This window comes from Mus musculus, chromosome 3 (assembly GCF_000001635.26).
Source record: "Mus musculus strain C57BL/6J chromosome 3, GRCm38.p6 C57BL/6J".
NCBI lineage: Eukaryota > Metazoa > Chordata > Mammalia > Rodentia > Muridae > Mus > Mus musculus.
The window spans coordinates 34643931-34658154 of record NC_000069.6 but is presented as its reverse complement, the minus strand read 5'-3'; the positions used below and the strand labels follow the sequence as shown (position 1 = coordinate 34658154).

The window sequence follows — 14224 nt, the reverse complement described above, 5'->3', positions numbered from 1 at the left end:
ACAAGTCACTGCTCCTTCTAATACCATCAGCATTTTATTGCCCTTTGGAGGTGGGGCAACTCGTCTCAAGCGCCAATATTCTTCCTTTCAGGAAGACACACACAGATGGCAGAGTCTCAAAGTAACTTCCCAGGCTAACCCTAAGTCAGAAGGGGGGTGATAAAGAGGCAAGATGAGTGACCCCCAAGACTAACATCACTGCTTAGCACCCTAACAAGGGCCAGGACCTTTGTATACAGCTTTGAGACTGCCTTGGCACTGGTTCCCTGTCTCTCACCTTCTGTTAGACAGAGGGTTAATCTCAGGCTCCAATCAAGCCAGTAGATGTAGAGGGGTGTGTGGAGGTGGTCTTATACAGCTATCTCTTACACATCTTAGGAAGTGAAGGGCTGGTTCATCTCGACCTCCCTCCTGCCCCACCCCCCTACCAAAATAATCTCTCAAAGCCTCCCACATTTTTACCAGTCCTCTCTGGCTCAAATCTTGGGTGAGAAGAGCCCAGTATGGCTTGGCCACAGGCAAAGGACTAGGGTAAGATGTCAAGAAGACAACACCCAGGCCAACAACTTCCGATCTTGAGGGTATTAAGCCTATAGCAGCCATCTCTGAGGCCAGGAGGTCAACATATAGAGGGTTCAGGCTCCCGAGCAGGAGGCAGGGGACTCTGTAACCTAAGTCAGAAGGACTCTGTAACAGCTACACAGTACCAGAAACTCGGGCAAGTTTCTTTTGGTGCAGGGTTGCGGGGAGGGCAGAGACACTGGGAACCCCTCTGCAGCTTTTTTGGGAGTCTCGGGGGATGGGGGCCTGGCCGCAGTGACGTCAGGTCCTAGCCAGTCCAGGTTAGCTGCCGACTCCAGTCGGTACCTTGCCAGTCTCCAGGCTTTGGCCCTGCAGTCCCTTCCCTTCAGGGAGCCTGCAGGAGGCTGGAGAGCTCTCAACTCAGCCCTGCCGAACCTGGGCCTGGAGAAGCAAAAGTGGTTCAAAGCGCCGAAATCTTTATACATCCGTGTCCACTTGACTCGCTATAGACAAGCAGATGGGGTCATAAAACTAATGGCCCCTCCGAGGTTTGAATCACCTGACTTGCCTGCCAACTAGAAACACTGCCTCTAGTCCGAACGCTGGCCCAGAAGCAGCAAATAAATCTCTGCATCCCTCAAATGACAAAGATTACCGCTTGCTTTTGGAGAGGAACTGACAGCAGCGCCCAGGAAGTTAGCACTATTCCCGTTCTACCAAAGTATAAAATACAATCTATCCGGGACCGCACACAGAAAGAGTGCTCTGACTAGAGAAATCCCTGCTTACCTGCGTACTCCAGTCTCTCCAAGAGAGGTTTCGTTAGTCAAAACAAGAAAGTCGAGTCGTCCATTATTTTCTAAAGGCCACAGAAGGAAAATATCCTTGCGGAGAATAACAATACTAGAGCTGGCCAGTATCCCTAGAAAAGAAGAGGCTCCCGGCTGGTGTCACGAACACATTTCCGGGAAAGTTTTTAATAGAAAATAATTATGAAAGACGTCGACCTAATCTTGCAGTTTGAGCCTTTTCCCTGTCTTTGGAAAGCGCTGTTGAGCTTTTTATTTTAAGTTTCCAGAGGCTGTGTGCCTTTGGATATTATCCAGACTCTCACAGTAGAAGCCGGAGTGTCTCCCTTCTTCCAGGGATCCATCTCCTAGATAGAGTCCCTAGGGAGAGGCAGTCAGACATCTTTCAAGTCAGGTCAAAAAAGAAAGTGTAGAATATGAAGTCAAGCCCCAACCCCAGGCCCAGGTGGAGCCTGAAAAGAAGTCTTAGCTCCAAGAGCGAGAAGCAGCCGAAAACAAACAAAAACAAAGCAAAAAACCCCCCACAGAGATGCAAATTATTTTGAAGTAATAGTAGGGTGGGGGTATGGGGGGGGATTGTGAGCTCCAGTCTTGGCTAAAACAGTTGCAGCCAAAAGAAAAACTCCAGGAAGAAAAATATGAGTGCCTATTTTTCAAAACTTTCAAAAACAAGGAATTGGGGTGGGGGAGTTTGAAGAGAGAAAAGTGCTTCCAATCCCAAGATAGGTAGACAGACAGACTGACAGACCGATAAGAGATGCCAACTAGCAGGTGACCAGGCCACAGTCAGACCTCAATTTCAGAGCAGTTAGCTATAAACTGTGAGCAGTTGAAAAGTGTAAACCTCGCGCACACAAAGGCACGATTTAATTTCACTCTTCTAATGGTTCTAAATGAAGACCCCAGAGCCATGCAGTTTAGCAGTTGTCCTTGCCCCCCCCCCGCCCCCTCCCCCCAGGCACTGATCAGCTCCTTTTTAATGTGAGAAAGCTGGCAGCTCAAACCCAGTCAATGGAGCGCCTACAACAAAAGTTCTGCAAAGCTGAATGAATTGGGCTGTAATTACTACCCCCCAGCTTATCTCTTATTCATTCAATTTATATTATTGTGAAGGAATCTTACTCTCAAAATCATTCGATTACCATTTTACCTAGGGTCATGGAGGAACTGGCGACATGGCAGGAATGTGCCCTCCCTTACAGCCTTCAGACCAATAGGAGAAGGGGGGACCACCTTGCACCCCAATTTACTCTGCCATTACTAGAACTCAGTACTCTAAGCCCGGTGCCTTCCATTTCAAACCTTTGCTTTTATTGTCTAACAGGATACTGTACTCTACCTGTGTTCAAAGCCTGACAAGAAGGGGCTGTGAAATCCTCCGACTTTGCTATTTAGACAAGGCAGAGGTTATATGAAATACCACCCAGCCTCCCCAACATCACAAACTCTAGAAGATCTTGCTAGACATGATGATGAAACGAACATAAATTATATTGTTTTTCCTTTTAAACTAAAAATAGTTGCTGAAATAGGGAAGGGGGGAAAGGGTATTTCTCTCCCTTGGCTTTGGAAAACATTTCGTGAAAGAAAAAAAAAAAAAAAGTCAGTTTGGGCATGCCAGGGCTTCACACACCTTTCCATTTGAGATGCTGCTGATGGAGAGTCTCGGGAGGTTTCCCCACTGCAAGAATGTGTCGCTTTCCAGAAATAAGTACAGCTATTACATCCAAATCTACTAGCAGTCTAAATAATTAATTGAAGCATTGCTCTTTGACCTTGAAAAGTCCAGTAGGGACACATTTATAGTAATAATACCTCCGAATGAGCCCTTGTCAAATATTCATTTAGTGGTTAATGTGAGCCATTTTCCCCTGGGATGGTCTGTGATACCAGCTTCCCGGCATTGGCAAAGGAACCTTGTTAATCTACTCCCGCTCAGCAAAATATTTTAACACTCTTTAAGATATGGAGGGGGTGGGTATGGAAGAAAAGATGTAGTAAGAACTGGTTATATGCTCGTCCTGTTACAGATTTCTAGTCTGTGTATAAAGTCAAAGCAACACTTAAATTCCCCTCTTGACTGAAAATGAAGGCCTCACTGACCAGAATAAAATTCCTCGGAAAGAAGTCACAGGCAGCGACATCAGCAAGTCCTCTCTGGGTAGAATCATGACTTTATCTCTTTTCTTAAAAAAATGAAATTATTCTTAAAATTATTTGCTTATTAATTCTGGCCTAGTTATGCAATTGCACATCTTGAGAATGTTTTACCTAATGAAATGGGTAGCGCTGCAGTTTATCAAAGCATCTATATTTGCAAACAAAATAGTTTGGCCTCTTCTTTTAAATTATTTGGTTTGGAGATATGGTGGGATAAGAGCAAGAATGGGGCTTCTCCTTTTTTTGCAGTGATAATAACTTAAAATGAGTTCAACTATCAAAAGTTCTCTTCTGTATTGCAAAATATTTGAACCTGAGCGTCTCCCCAAAGTGTTTGATTTGGGTCAGATATGCCAAGCCCCTTCCTTGTTCCTTTAAGTTGAGAGGCTGAGTCGGGTCAATTATTGTAAATTTTATATATACCCCTAAGATATATTAATTTTCAAACATATACATTTTATACTGTCCATTGGCTGGAGTTCCGGGAATATCCTCCCCTCTCCCCCCACGCCCGTCATTTGGGTCTTTATTCAAAGTTTCTTTTATTCCTATGTGTGAGCAAGAACTGTCGACTGTGCTCATTACCACGTGAATAATCCTATATGCATCACAATGGCTGCCCGAGCCCGGGAAATTCTTTTAGAGTCTCTGCATTAATTAGAGGGGAACCTGCCTAGCTTGGACTGGGAACTGAATAAATGTCCCTTCCCAGTACCTTACCCTAAAAACGAAAATAAAGAATCAAACAACCAACTCTACACCTGAAATGAAAAGACCGAGAAGAAATATAAACACAGAAAACAGGACCTTCATAATCCTCCAAAGAACATTATTAGTAGCTCTTTAAGAAAGAAATTACTTTCTTGCAAAAGAGGCGACACAGGCCTAGAGGCTGAGAGAACTGGCGGCGGCCGGTACTCGGCTGAAGGGCAGAAAGCGCCCCGGGATCCTAACTTCTGCAGAGATGCAGCTAGTGGACGCTCTAGAAATAAGAAGCAATGCAGAACTCACAAGGACGCCCCATTTCTGGTTCTTGGTGCCTTTGGATAGAAGATGACCGAAACCAGGAGCCAATTAAAAAAAAAAAAAAAAAAAAAAAAAAAAAAAAAAAAAAAAGCAAAGCGGGCCAGCGACTTCCTCGGCTACGCTAGAGCCGCTGGTTGAACTTAAAGACCACGGCGGTTCCCCCAACTTTTCCGCTCCAACCGAGGACGTCGCCAGCCTCTTACTTTTCCTGGAGCAAAAGAAAACAGCAAATCCAATCTCCTTTCCCCACCCTCTCTCCTCCCCCTCTCTCTACTACTGTAGTAAAACAGTTAACAGATCAAAAGCACAATCATGTCCAAATGTGATGAGAGCGCACAATGCGAAATATCTACCTCGGAGTTGAGAGCTTTCTTCTGTAATATGTCTGTTGCCTGGCTTCTCTTTTGCGTGTACCAGCTGCAGAGATTTTCCGATTTGGGACTACAGGCTTGGACCCGCGCTGCCAAATTAAGAAGTGGAATCCGGAGTGGGGGGGGGGGTGGGGGAGAAAGGGGGGGGGAATAAATAAATAAAAAGTCCATGATAATTAAGGGAATTTTGCAAGCCGCTCTTCTCTTTTCCCTCACCCCAAACAGGAAAACGTAGAGGACAAAGTTTATGAAGTCAGGAAACAAAGACAGAAAACCACTTGTTTCCTCACACAATAGCAGACAGAGCTAGGAGTCACCCAACCACCTACCCCGCAGAACGCTCGGCGCGTCTACTTTGTAATTATTCCGATACAAGAAGCATCATTTTCCCCTATAAACCACATTTCAAAGGGCCATTGTGTTGTGAAGAAAATGAAAACCAACCCAGCCAACCTGGTTCTGATTTGGCGCAGTATCTCATCTGCTAAGCTACACGAAAATTTTCAGAATTGACTCGTTCTGGCAACAAGTGCTAAAGCGAGCTTAAGCCCACATCGCGCTTATTCACGCTGCTCAGGGAAGGAGGGGGGTGAACTTACAATATATGCTTCTAGTTTCTATTCTAGAAATGTCAACGCATTTCAGTTCCCCGTTATTAATCATTCGGCCATTTTTTTCTTCTGCAGTTAAAGCTAACAGACATTGCTGGTAACATCAAGATCTTGGTGGCTGAACAGTTATCCAGTTCCCCAAGAAGTTATGTATAAGCATGCTAGCCACAAAGAAATGAAAGACTCAGGCATAATTTCAGTGTCCATATTTCAAAAATTTATTTATCTCAAACTGTGCATAATGGAGTAAAAACTTAAGTTGAAAATGTAGCTGTTATAAGGATGGTATTAGTTCAAATATATACATGGATTCTCGGCAGCCTGATTCCAATAACAGAGCCGAATCTTTTAAAATACAACTACGGAAAATAAAAGGGGGGAAAAACCTTAAAATATCACAATTTACAGAAATATTACAAACCATAAGAAAATATTTCAAACACAGTAATTCCATATTTTTTATGTGAACAAAATGAAAGGGTAGGATTGAACAAAAGCTATTATAAATTACCAACGATATCAACCTGCATGGACATTTTTTTTTTGCCTTTAACAGTAAGTTAAAAATTTAGTACAATCTAGAACGTTTGCCTTAAACAAGACCACGAAAACGGTCTTGCCAGTACTTGCTCTCATGTTTTCCTTTTGTACAATTTTAAAACTAAAATGTTCAAATCCGAATAAACTCCTTCCTTGTTTGTAACGGTCCTAAATTTAAGCTGCAGAATCAAAACCCAGCAAGAACCCTTTCCTCGAAAAATATTGGCAAATTCTCAGCTTATAAACAATGGACATTTGATTGCCATGTTTATCTCGATAAATACTGTACAAAAGTTGCTTGCAAATATTAAAACTTTTTTTTCATCGCCCGGAGTCTAGCTCTAAATATTACTGGTAAAGACTTTTGCGAACTCCCTGCGAAGCGCCTAACGTACCACTAGAACTTTAAAAAAAAGTTTTGCGTAGTTTTTTTCCTCCAGATCTATACATGGTCCGATTCCCCCGCCCTCCCCGCCGCCCTCAGGTTTTCTCTGTACAAAAATAGTCCCCCAAAAAGAAGTCCCAAGATCTCTCATAAAAGTTTTCTAGTCGGCATCACGGTTTTTGCGTTAATTTGGATGGGATTGGTGGTTTTTTTCCGCAGCTGTCGTTTCGCTGCGGAGATTTTTTTTCCTTTTGAGCATTATCAGATTTTTCCTACTCTCCTCTTTTTGCACCCCTCCCAATTCCCTTGTATCTCTTTGAAAATCTCTCCCCTTCTCCAGTTCGCAGTCCAGCCCTCACATGTGCGACAGGGGCAGTGTGCCGTTAATGGCCGTGCCGGGCACCGGGCCGCTCTGGTAGTGCTGGGCCATGTGCAGTCTACTGGGCGCAGCGGGCTCCGGCACCTCGGCGCCGGGGAGGTACATGCTGATCATGTCCCGGAGGTCCCCGGCCTGGCAGGGCGCCCTGGAGTGGGAGGAAGAGGTAACCACGGGGGGGCTGGAGCTGGCCTCGGACTTGACCACAGAGCCCATGGAGCCCAGCGCCATACCGGGGGTGCCCTGCTGCGAGTAGGACATGCTGTAGGTGGGCGAGCCGTTCATGTAGGTCTGCGAGCTGGTCATGGAGTTGTACTGCAGGGCGCTGACGTCGTAGCGGTGCATCGGTTGCATCTGTGCCGCGCCGTGAGCGTTGAGGCCCGGGTGCTGCGGGTAGCCCAGCTGCTCCTGCATCATGCTGTAGCTGCCGTTGCTCCAGCCGTTCATGTGCGCGTAGCTGTCCATGCGCTGGTTCACGCCCGCACCCAGGCCGGCGCCCACCCCAACCCCGCTCGCCATGCTGTTCCCGCCGGGGGCCAGCAAGCCTCCGGGAAGCGTGTACTTATCCTTCTTCATGAGCGTCTTGGTTTTCCGCCGCGGCCGGTATTTATAATCCGGGTGCTCCTTCATGTGCAGAGCGCGCAGCCGCTTGGCCTCGTCGATGAACGGCCGCTTCTCGGTCTCGGACAAAAGTTTCCACTCCGCGCCCAGGCGCTTGCTGATCTCCGAGTTGTGCATCTTGGGGTTCTCCTGGGCCATCTTACGCCGCTGCCCCCGGGACCATACCATGAAGGCGTTCATGGGCCTCTTGACGCGGTCCGGGCTGTTCTTCTGGTTGCCGCCGGTCGCCGCCGCCGTGGCGTTGCCTCCTCCGCCGCCGCCCCCCGAAGCTTGCTGCGGGCCCGGCGGCTTCAGCTCCGTCTCCATCATGTTATACATGCGGGCGCTGGGCGGGCGCGGCCCGCCGGCGGCCGCCAACCCTCGGCCCGGCCGGGACTGTGGGGGCCGCGCTCGGGGGCCGGGATGCAGGGGCCGCGGGCGGGGGCCTCGGCGTGCACGGCCCTGCGCGGAGATCTGGCGGAGAATAGTTGGGGGGAAGCGGAGCTCGAGACGGGCGAAGTGCAATTGGGATGAAAAAACAGGCGCTCTCCTCCTCGGGCCGCCGCGATTGTTGTGATTAGTTTTTGGAAAGGCTTAAGCCTCGGGCTCCAAACTTCTCTCCTTTCTTTCTCTCTCCTCTTCTTTCTCCCAGCCCTAGTCTTAAAGAGGCAGCAAAGTACTTTTCCCTTTTTGCAAACACTCTCTTCTCTGCCTTGACAACTCCTGATACTTTTTTGAACAAGTTAATAGACAACCATCCATGTGATGGGGGCTGTCAGGGAATAAATGGGTTTCCGGCGGCCAATCAGCGAGCGCCGGCTCCTGCGCCCGAGCCCAGCCTCGCCAGAGGGTTTTGCATGAAAGGGGGCGGGGCCTGCCGCGCCGCCGAGCCGAGCCCAGCAGAGCGCTGTGCCCCGAACCGCGCGGGGGAGGCGGGCCCGCAGCCGGCCGCTGGGGAACCTTTGTATCCCCCCCCCCCGCCCCCCGTTTTCAGCAACAGGTCACGGCGCACGCCTGTTCGAAGGAAGTGGGTAAACAGCACCAAGACGACAGCTCCTTTCCCCCATGCTACGGAATATTGGCTCTCTCTTGGATACATAAGGGTGGATGGGGCGCGGGAAGCTGGGGCCAGGGTGGGGCAAGGCCCATGGGTGGTTCAGGGCGACTGTCCAACTAGTATTTCAGGAAGCTGGCAGAGCCGGAGGTGGTGTGCCATTGTTTCTGCGCTCATCCGCGGCACTGCGCTCTGTCGCAGCCCCTCTTCCAACCTTGTCGCCAGCACCCACTCACCCCCTCTTCTCACCGTACAGACGAGAAGTTAGACCCAAGCCTCGGGCCTCAGCGCCCTCCTGGCTTCCGTGTCATCGGCTCGGTTCCCAAACACGAGTCCTCTGCCCATGTAGCTGACTGTAGAGCAGAGCTAGGACCAGGCCTTGTTCCCAGCCTTTTCCTAGGCCGACTCAGGTGTGGCTCAAGGAACCGCAGCACGTGTCCTCAACCCCTAATTCCCTACTCCACCAACCTGCCCCATCCAAAGGGTGCAAAGGCAAAGCTGGAACTCTGCTCCCGCTCTTTCTAACTCCCAACCCTGACACAAGAGGATTTTTAGTGGTGGCAGTTTCAGAGGAAACCTTGGGGACGAAAGCATCAACGGAAAGAAGCTCCCGAGTGCAGGGGATGGGGGGAGGGTCACGCAACTTCCTGGCATCCCACCGCGAGGCGCGGAGGTGGCATTTGGGCTGCGCTCACAAACTCCCTCCCACGCAGCGTTCTCAGGATGGGGCAGCGCAGCCGGCATTGCCCCTGCTGACAGGCACGGTGGTAGTCACGAAGGCCCGGCCGAGAGGCGCCGGGGCCTGGGAAGCGCGCGGGGTCCAGAGGTGCAGGTGCAGGCGGAGAGAAGGCCCGCCGAACCCGAGGAGCCGGCACCAAGCAAGCCCAGGCTGTGGGAGAATGGGCTGGGGGCGGGGGTAGGGGTTCAAGAATCTTGCCTGCCCAGGACCCGAGAGGGTAATTTTAGCCGATCTCCCATTGTCCAGACGTAAAGATTTCAATCGGCAGGCGCTCAAAAAGCCCAGAGCCACAGCCCCACGTCCGTTACAAATAGGTAGTTTTGTTTCTCTTGTTGTCGCTACACGGAGTCAAACAAAGCCCCGTCTAAGTTTCCTTCCACTCTCTTGTTGGAACCTTTGTGGCTAAAATGCACTTGGGTACAAAAGAGGGGAGAGAAGGAAGAAAGTCCTGATGCCATTTTTTTTTTTTTTTTAAATAAAGAGCTTAAACCATCAGGGTTACTTATTTTCTTTCTTTCTTTCTTTTTTTTCCCTGCAATACTCTCGCGGCCCCTCCTCCCCTCATCTACCCCAACTCTGCCTAAAGAAAACGTTCACAAGGGTATCTGCCGGCCACGCTCCGCTCATTGTCCTTACAAACTGCCCTGTTTATCCTTCCCTCTCTGCCCACCAACGCCTCTTCCCCACCCCCACATCTCCAATCCCCATTCTCCCAGGCTTGGCTGTTATTGTCACACTCAGCTAACTATGCCCACTTTAGACCCAGAAAAATTGTGGTAAAGAAATTCTGTAAACTTGAAATAAATAATTTCTTCTCTAGTCCACCCCTCTCACTGCCCCAGGTTCTCCTTAAGTTTTGGTTGCTTTAGTTCTTGGGAACCCGGAAAGGACTTATAGAAACGCGTAAATATTTGGGACTCTTCAAATTAAAGCATTGTTTTCTCCTTAATCGGGGTGTACTATTACGCTCAACACGAATCTCTGGAGACCAGAGCAAAGGTTGAGCCAGGGAAGGCGGCCACCGACTTTTCAGCGCGCCTAGTTTCTGAGATGTGGCTGCTGCGCCCCCTGCTGGTGGACTTGCTTTTACTAGAGTGCTTTTACCTTTAAAAGAAGGTGTGTAAAAATAAAGTTAAAAAAAAAAAAACCGAGGAGGATGGAAGATCAAACTAATTACACATAATCTAAACAAAAGAAAAGTTAACATATCATATAAGCCGTGGGACGAAATCATAAGAATCAAATTTAATTTGCTTAACTTAGAAATGTACATAGAACCGCCAGATAAGTGGGAGGTTAAGCGAGGGGAAAATAGGTATAAATTATGAGATTCAAAGTATGAATGAATTATGATTGTCCGCGCGCCACGAAGGGCAGGCCGAGCATTCACTTTGTGATTGTGTATGTATCTGTAGGTGCTTAATAGCACTTTTTTCTGAAAACTTAGAAAAAGCTTATGGATCATTAAGTTTGAAGAAAAAAAACCCCAACGAGTTGATGTGGACAACGGTGGCGAATATTTATTAATATAAATACTGATAATGGATGACGATAAAAGAACATCTCTTGAAATCTTGATATCTTTCTTTCAAGGTTAGTAGGAGGCAGATTTTTTTTCCTTCCCCCAATGGGGATAGTCTGAACCTCTCCAATGTGTGTTTGCACCTGAACTCTGTAATAATCTACTTAAAGAGGGTAAGGGGGTCTGGCTAGGTCTCTTGTTAATTGCTTTATCATATGAATAAACTATGGGAGTGCATTACAGTCGTGTTATCATTTGTGGTATTTATTTGCAGCTTTATTTTAATTAAGTCTACTGTACTTATCAGAGGCAATAAACTAATGGTGGCTGGTGTTTATGCATAATAATTTGCGACGAAAATAAGATTAAAGAAGATGGCGGTAGCAAAACCTATTTTCTCATTAGAATATTTTTAGAACATATTGAAAAAAATTAGATCACTGGCCACCGATTTCAATCCAACACCATCATAGTCCCCTAAGTATAATAATAACTATGACAGCCCCAGCCCATGACAGAGGCAAGCCTCTTTTGGGGTTATAATAGCTGACTACAGTACCAGCAACAATACACTATTGACTAGCAGAAAGAGACTTGGAACAGGGTGCTTCATCCTCTGAGAATTTAAAATGTTGCTACTGGCATAGTTTATGAAAATTGGAAGTGCTTCATCTAATGTAATACTTCCCTTCATGGGCAGCAAAAAGCTATACACTTTTAGACCAGCATTAGTGATTAGCATATGCCTGGAGTAATCAGATTTTATTTTGTTCTGCTATTGGCCCAAGCCAGAAGCCTTAACTGCCAAGCATAACCCAATTTTATTTAAAAATCTTTTACATTTTTCTCTCCTCGACGAGTATTATATCTGAAGCCAACTGACAATGTTGTGGAGGTGCGGACTGTAGACTTATTTTTTTCTTCTTAGTGGCAAATAGAGGTTTAAGTTGCAGTAATTAGCGAGAACTAGCCAAGCATCTTACTATTATGATGCTTGTTAAAAACGCTTCGCTCCTGCATCTGCATTTGAGTGGGTTCCCCTCCTCTCCTAATCTCCTTATGGAAATGAAGGCGAACGGCAGGGGACCTGCAGAGTCTCGGAGAATGCCCTTGTTAACTGGAATTTCTCAGCATTGCTAATTAGCAGAGTTTGACGACCACCAGTATTGGGGGAAAGCTCTGTTTAACCACTCGCCAACCATTCCGAGGAAGAGCAGACTAATTTTATTTTGTAATTAAAATCTGAAAAGGGCCCTATTTGACAGTTAGGGCTATGAGAGTTTTATCTCCCCGAGAAATAATTACTGCCTTGATAACTCAATTTTCTGAAAAATGTCAACTGTGGGTTCCAAAAGTTTTAATTTCATTACATAAGGAAAAGTAGCAAGAAAAATAAGAGAAAATGTACAGAAAGGCTTTCTAATTCTGGAACTGGTTAAATATATTGGGAACCAGCTTTAACCAAACGAAGTGCTCCCCCCACCCCCTTTAAGTTCCTCTTTATGCTAGCTAACCTTCTGAGCATCTCTTCTGACCACAACCATAGCAGGAATCCTTCTGCAGCGAGAAACATTACATTGGAGCCAGGCATTCAAGAGGCAAATCAACAACAACAACAACAACAACAACAAAAACCCCTGAAATACAAAAACTATAGAAAAGTTCATGATTTTAAAAGCAGAGACTATTAAGAGGCTTAGGGAATGGCCCATGCATCTGATGAGGTTCTGTTTGTCTATGCCCCAATACTATAGGAAAACAGAGAATTTATGCTTCCTTCTGCCCTCTGAGTCACAAAAAATGCTGGGTCAATCCACATGGCAGGTGGGGAAACTGCTGAGCCTTCAGAGGGACCAGAGCTTTAAGAGTTAGGAAACACAGATGACGACAGGGAAATGCATTTGGAAGATTTATTTTCCAAATAAATAAGTACATAAAAAATCACATACCTTCCAAAAATAATCAACAAGAAACGTGCTAGAGAAATGAGGATACGGAAAGTTAAGGTAGGAATTAGAAAATGAATCCCTTCGCTGTGAGGTTTCCTCTGACCTAAGTTCCCTTCATTGACCAGACTGTAGGGGCACCTTCATTTTCCTAGTATAACTGAGGAAAATGGCTGTTCTTTCATTGGTGCCTTACTTATCCCGTTTTCTTCCCATGGTCAGTGTTAAACTTGGTAAGTGTGAGAGATGACTGACAGGGTCCATAATCCATGTTTCAAGATGCTACAAAGAGCAACCACAGACTTCTACCCCTTTTTGTTTACCATATGGATACAAGGTACACTGCTAATTTAAAATTGCTCAATCATATTTTTTTCTCCTTGTGTCTCTCCAGGATCTTGCCTTTAATTTTCAGAAGTGGTATTATATGAAACAAATGGACAAGGGGCTGTTGAAGCCTAGACCCAATTTTACCAAATAATTTCCCTCAAGAGCTGCAAGGACCCTTGAAACCTGCGGAATGCAGGGTGGTCTGCCCAGTGACCATTGTGCTCAATTCATTCCACCTCTCACTGATGAAGTAAATGCATTAAAAAAAAAAGAGTTTGGCAGTTAGAAACTTAACATATTTCCCTCTTGCTTTTAAATATATACATATATATATTAAAACTGCCTTTTTGAGTCTTCTGGGCTGTATGTAAAAAAAAATCACATGACTTACAATGGTTCATGTATTCTTAGATCTTTCAGATATTCCAGATCATTAATTTTTTTTTTCTGGGCAAAGGATTCACACTTCACTATTTTTCATTTCCATTTCATGAATTATCAACCCTGAGATTCTGTTTCTACCACTGCTGTTGCTGTCCAGGGGAAATGTAGTTTGCCCTTTAGATGATCTAATTGCTTTAAAGACAGAAATTCCCCTGTTAAAGACAAACCGGAGGCAGGAAGAGCAGCTACTGTTGGTCTTCAATTGCACTTCTGATTCTAAAAATCAGGGGTGTGTGTGTGGGGGGGTGGGGGATCACCAGAGAGTCCAAACACTCCAGAGAGACATTAGTCCTTTTGCACCTCCAAATCAACGCTTGGAAGTCTATGTATACACTTACTTGACAGCCAAATATTTTAGGCAATTCATCCTACCAAAGGCATACACATGTCCTCTTTTGTCCGATGGCCCTGATTGTTTCCCGTAATTTCAAGAAAAAGATGTTTCTTTAAAATTTTTCTAGCTGCAATTACTTTATTTAATTGTGCCATCTAAAAACAAACCCAAGCCCTTCCTTGAGGTTTTTCTGACCCATATTAAGTGACAGCAATGCAGGCCGGTGACATGTGACTGCTGCAGCAAAGTCCAAGGAGCTAGAACACTTAGCCTCGAGCTCTGTCTTTCCTCCGTGACCTCACATAACTTTCTGCTTTGTGTCACTCAAAAGCTTCCTTGCCGGAACCTCTACCCGGTGGCGACGGGACAACAGAAAGTGATAAGCCTCGGAAGGCAAGGGTCTTAGGGATGCCTAAGAGCAGGCCGAAGGAAGGGGGAGATTTGCTTCACTGCAC

The 14224-nt window shown here is 46.3% G+C and overlaps 1 protein-coding gene and 1 long non-coding RNA gene across 2 annotated transcripts in view, besides 31 other annotated features; both read right to left on the bottom strand.

The window, feature by feature from the left end:
* The window catches only part of Sox2ot (SOX2 overlapping transcript (non-protein coding)), a 117613-nt gene that overhangs the window by 19839 nt on the left and 83550 nt on the right, over positions 1-14224 (bottom strand). The window contains exon 4 of the long non-coding RNA NR_015580.2: positions 4871-4977. This is a non-coding gene — a long non-coding RNA (SOX2 overlapping transcript (non-protein coding)). The remainder of the gene's footprint in view (positions 1-4870; positions 4978-14224) is intronic.
* Positions 4059-4440: an enhancer, noted in NCBI's record as "+3641 to +4023". NCBI's record gives its function as "enhancer in neural stem cells in ventricular region of the telencephalon" and the evidence as "EXISTENCE:transgenic organism evidence [ECO:0001131][PMID:15121842, PMID:16547000]".
* Positions 4071-4130: a protein binding site, noted in NCBI's record as "SRR2 probe". NCBI's record gives the evidence for it as "EXISTENCE:protein binding evidence [ECO:0000024][PMID:12136102]".
* Positions 4071-4130: a protein binding site, noted in NCBI's record as "SRR2 probe". NCBI's record gives its function as "promotes enhancer activity" and the evidence as "EXISTENCE:protein binding evidence [ECO:0000024][PMID:12136102]".
* Positions 4071-4130: a protein binding site, noted in NCBI's record as "SRR2 probe". NCBI's record gives its function as "promotes enhancer activity" and the evidence as "EXISTENCE:protein binding evidence [ECO:0000024][PMID:12136102]".
* Positions 4071-4151: an enhancer, noted in NCBI's record as "+3931 to +4011". NCBI's record gives the evidence for it as "EXISTENCE:reporter gene assay evidence [ECO:0000049][PMID:12136102]".
* Positions 4136-4154: a protein binding site, noted in NCBI's record as "ATTA-4 site". NCBI's record gives the evidence for it as "EXISTENCE:protein binding evidence [ECO:0000024][PMID:22495934]".
* Positions 4136-4154: a protein binding site, noted in NCBI's record as "ATTA-4 site". NCBI's record gives its function as "prevents binding of POU class 3 homeobox 2 to negatively regulate enhancer activity" and the evidence as "EXISTENCE:protein binding evidence [ECO:0000024][PMID:22495934]".
* Sox2 (SRY (sex determining region Y)-box 2) lies at positions 5694-8160 on the bottom strand. The gene has a single exon (NM_011443.4). It carries the CDS (start codon positions 7737-7739, stop codon positions 6780-6782), a length of 960 nt encoding a protein of 319 aa, NP_035573.3. The 5' UTR covers positions 7740-8160; the 3' UTR covers positions 5694-6779.
* Positions 7923-8673: a promoter, noted in NCBI's record as "-528 to +238 promoter". NCBI's record gives the evidence for it as "EXISTENCE:reporter gene assay evidence [ECO:0000049][PMID:10767561]".
* Positions 7923-12225: a biological region, named in NCBI's record as "Sox2 5' regulatory region". NCBI's record gives its function as "regulatory_interactions: Sox2".
* Positions 8181-8218: a protein binding site, noted in NCBI's record as "CCAAT dsODN probe". NCBI's record gives its function as "positive regulation of transcription" and the evidence as "EXISTENCE:protein binding evidence [ECO:0000024][PMID:10767561]".
* Positions 8449-9249: a DNAseI hypersensitive site, noted in NCBI's record as "HS3; the nucleotide coordinates are approximate for this feature". NCBI's record gives the evidence for it as "EXISTENCE:in vivo cleavage assay evidence [ECO:0001075][PMID:10804179]".
* Positions 9299-10099: a DNAseI hypersensitive site, noted in NCBI's record as "HS2; the nucleotide coordinates are approximate for this feature". NCBI's record gives the evidence for it as "EXISTENCE:in vivo cleavage assay evidence [ECO:0001075][PMID:10804179]".
* Positions 9971-10008: a protein binding site, noted in NCBI's record as "Sox oligo2 for Fr alpha site". NCBI's record gives the evidence for it as "EXISTENCE:protein binding evidence [ECO:0000024][PMID:27300003]".
* Positions 10424-10460: a protein binding site, noted in NCBI's record as "8.3b Ars2 probe". NCBI's record gives its function as "positive regulation of transcription" and the evidence as "EXISTENCE:protein binding evidence [ECO:0000024][PMID:22198669]".
* Positions 10644-12225: an enhancer, noted in NCBI's record as "NheI/HindIII fragment D". NCBI's record gives the evidence for it as "EXISTENCE:reporter gene assay evidence [ECO:0000049][PMID:12136102]".
* Positions 11462-12062: a DNAseI hypersensitive site, noted in NCBI's record as "HS1; the nucleotide coordinates are approximate for this feature". NCBI's record gives the evidence for it as "EXISTENCE:in vivo cleavage assay evidence [ECO:0001075][PMID:10804179]".
* Positions 11587-11978: an enhancer, noted in NCBI's record as "0.4a fragment". NCBI's record gives its function as "enhancer in trophoblast and embryonic stem cells" and the evidence as "EXISTENCE:reporter gene assay evidence [ECO:0000049][PMID:15262984]".
* Positions 11620-12070: an enhancer, noted in NCBI's record as "-3937 to -3487". NCBI's record gives its function as "enhancer in neural stem cells in the ventricular region" and the evidence as "EXISTENCE:transgenic organism evidence [ECO:0001131][PMID:15121842]".
* Positions 11727-11756: a protein binding site, noted in NCBI's record as "POU probe B". NCBI's record gives the evidence for it as "EXISTENCE:protein binding evidence [ECO:0000024][PMID:21185279]".
* Positions 11727-11756: a protein binding site, noted in NCBI's record as "POU probe B". NCBI's record gives the evidence for it as "EXISTENCE:protein binding evidence [ECO:0000024][PMID:21185279]".
* Positions 11727-11799: an enhancer, noted in NCBI's record as "N2 core". NCBI's record gives its function as "enhancer in the epiblast and anterior neural place (ANP)" and the evidence as "EXISTENCE:transgenic organism evidence [ECO:0001131][PMID:21185279]".
* Positions 11759-11788: a protein binding site, noted in NCBI's record as "POU probe A". NCBI's record gives the evidence for it as "EXISTENCE:protein binding evidence [ECO:0000024][PMID:21185279]".
* Positions 11762-11788: a protein binding site, noted in NCBI's record as "POU site 1; overlaps POU probe A". NCBI's record gives the evidence for it as "EXISTENCE:protein binding evidence [ECO:0000024][PMID:15262984, PMID:21185279]".
* Positions 11762-11795: a protein binding site, noted in NCBI's record as "POU site 1". NCBI's record gives the evidence for it as "EXISTENCE:protein binding evidence [ECO:0000024][PMID:15262984]".
* Positions 11762-11795: a protein binding site, noted in NCBI's record as "POU site 1". NCBI's record gives the evidence for it as "EXISTENCE:protein binding evidence [ECO:0000024][PMID:15262984]".
* Positions 11762-11795: a protein binding site, noted in NCBI's record as "POU site 1". NCBI's record gives the evidence for it as "EXISTENCE:protein binding evidence [ECO:0000024][PMID:15262984]".
* Positions 11762-11872: an enhancer, noted in NCBI's record as "0.1Sox fragment". NCBI's record gives its function as "sufficient to function as enhancer in telencephalon" and the evidence as "EXISTENCE:transgenic organism evidence [ECO:0001131][PMID:15262984]".
* Positions 11820-11872: a protein binding site, noted in NCBI's record as "POU site 2". NCBI's record gives the evidence for it as "EXISTENCE:protein binding evidence [ECO:0000024][PMID:15262984]".
* Positions 11820-11872: a protein binding site, noted in NCBI's record as "POU site 2". NCBI's record gives the evidence for it as "EXISTENCE:protein binding evidence [ECO:0000024][PMID:15262984]".
* Positions 11843-11861: a protein binding site, noted in NCBI's record as "ATTA-3 site". NCBI's record gives its function as "prevents binding of POU class 3 homeobox 2 to negatively regulate enhancer activity" and the evidence as "EXISTENCE:protein binding evidence [ECO:0000024][PMID:22495934]".
* Positions 11932-11954: a protein binding site, noted in NCBI's record as "ATTA1/2 site". NCBI's record gives the evidence for it as "EXISTENCE:protein binding evidence [ECO:0000024][PMID:22495934]".

Excerpts from the sequence above, each read along its gene's own strand:
- Sox2 (NM_011443.4), bottom strand. The coding sequence starts at position 7,739 with ATGTATAACATGATGGAGACGGAGCTGAAGCCGCCGGGCCCGCAGCAA.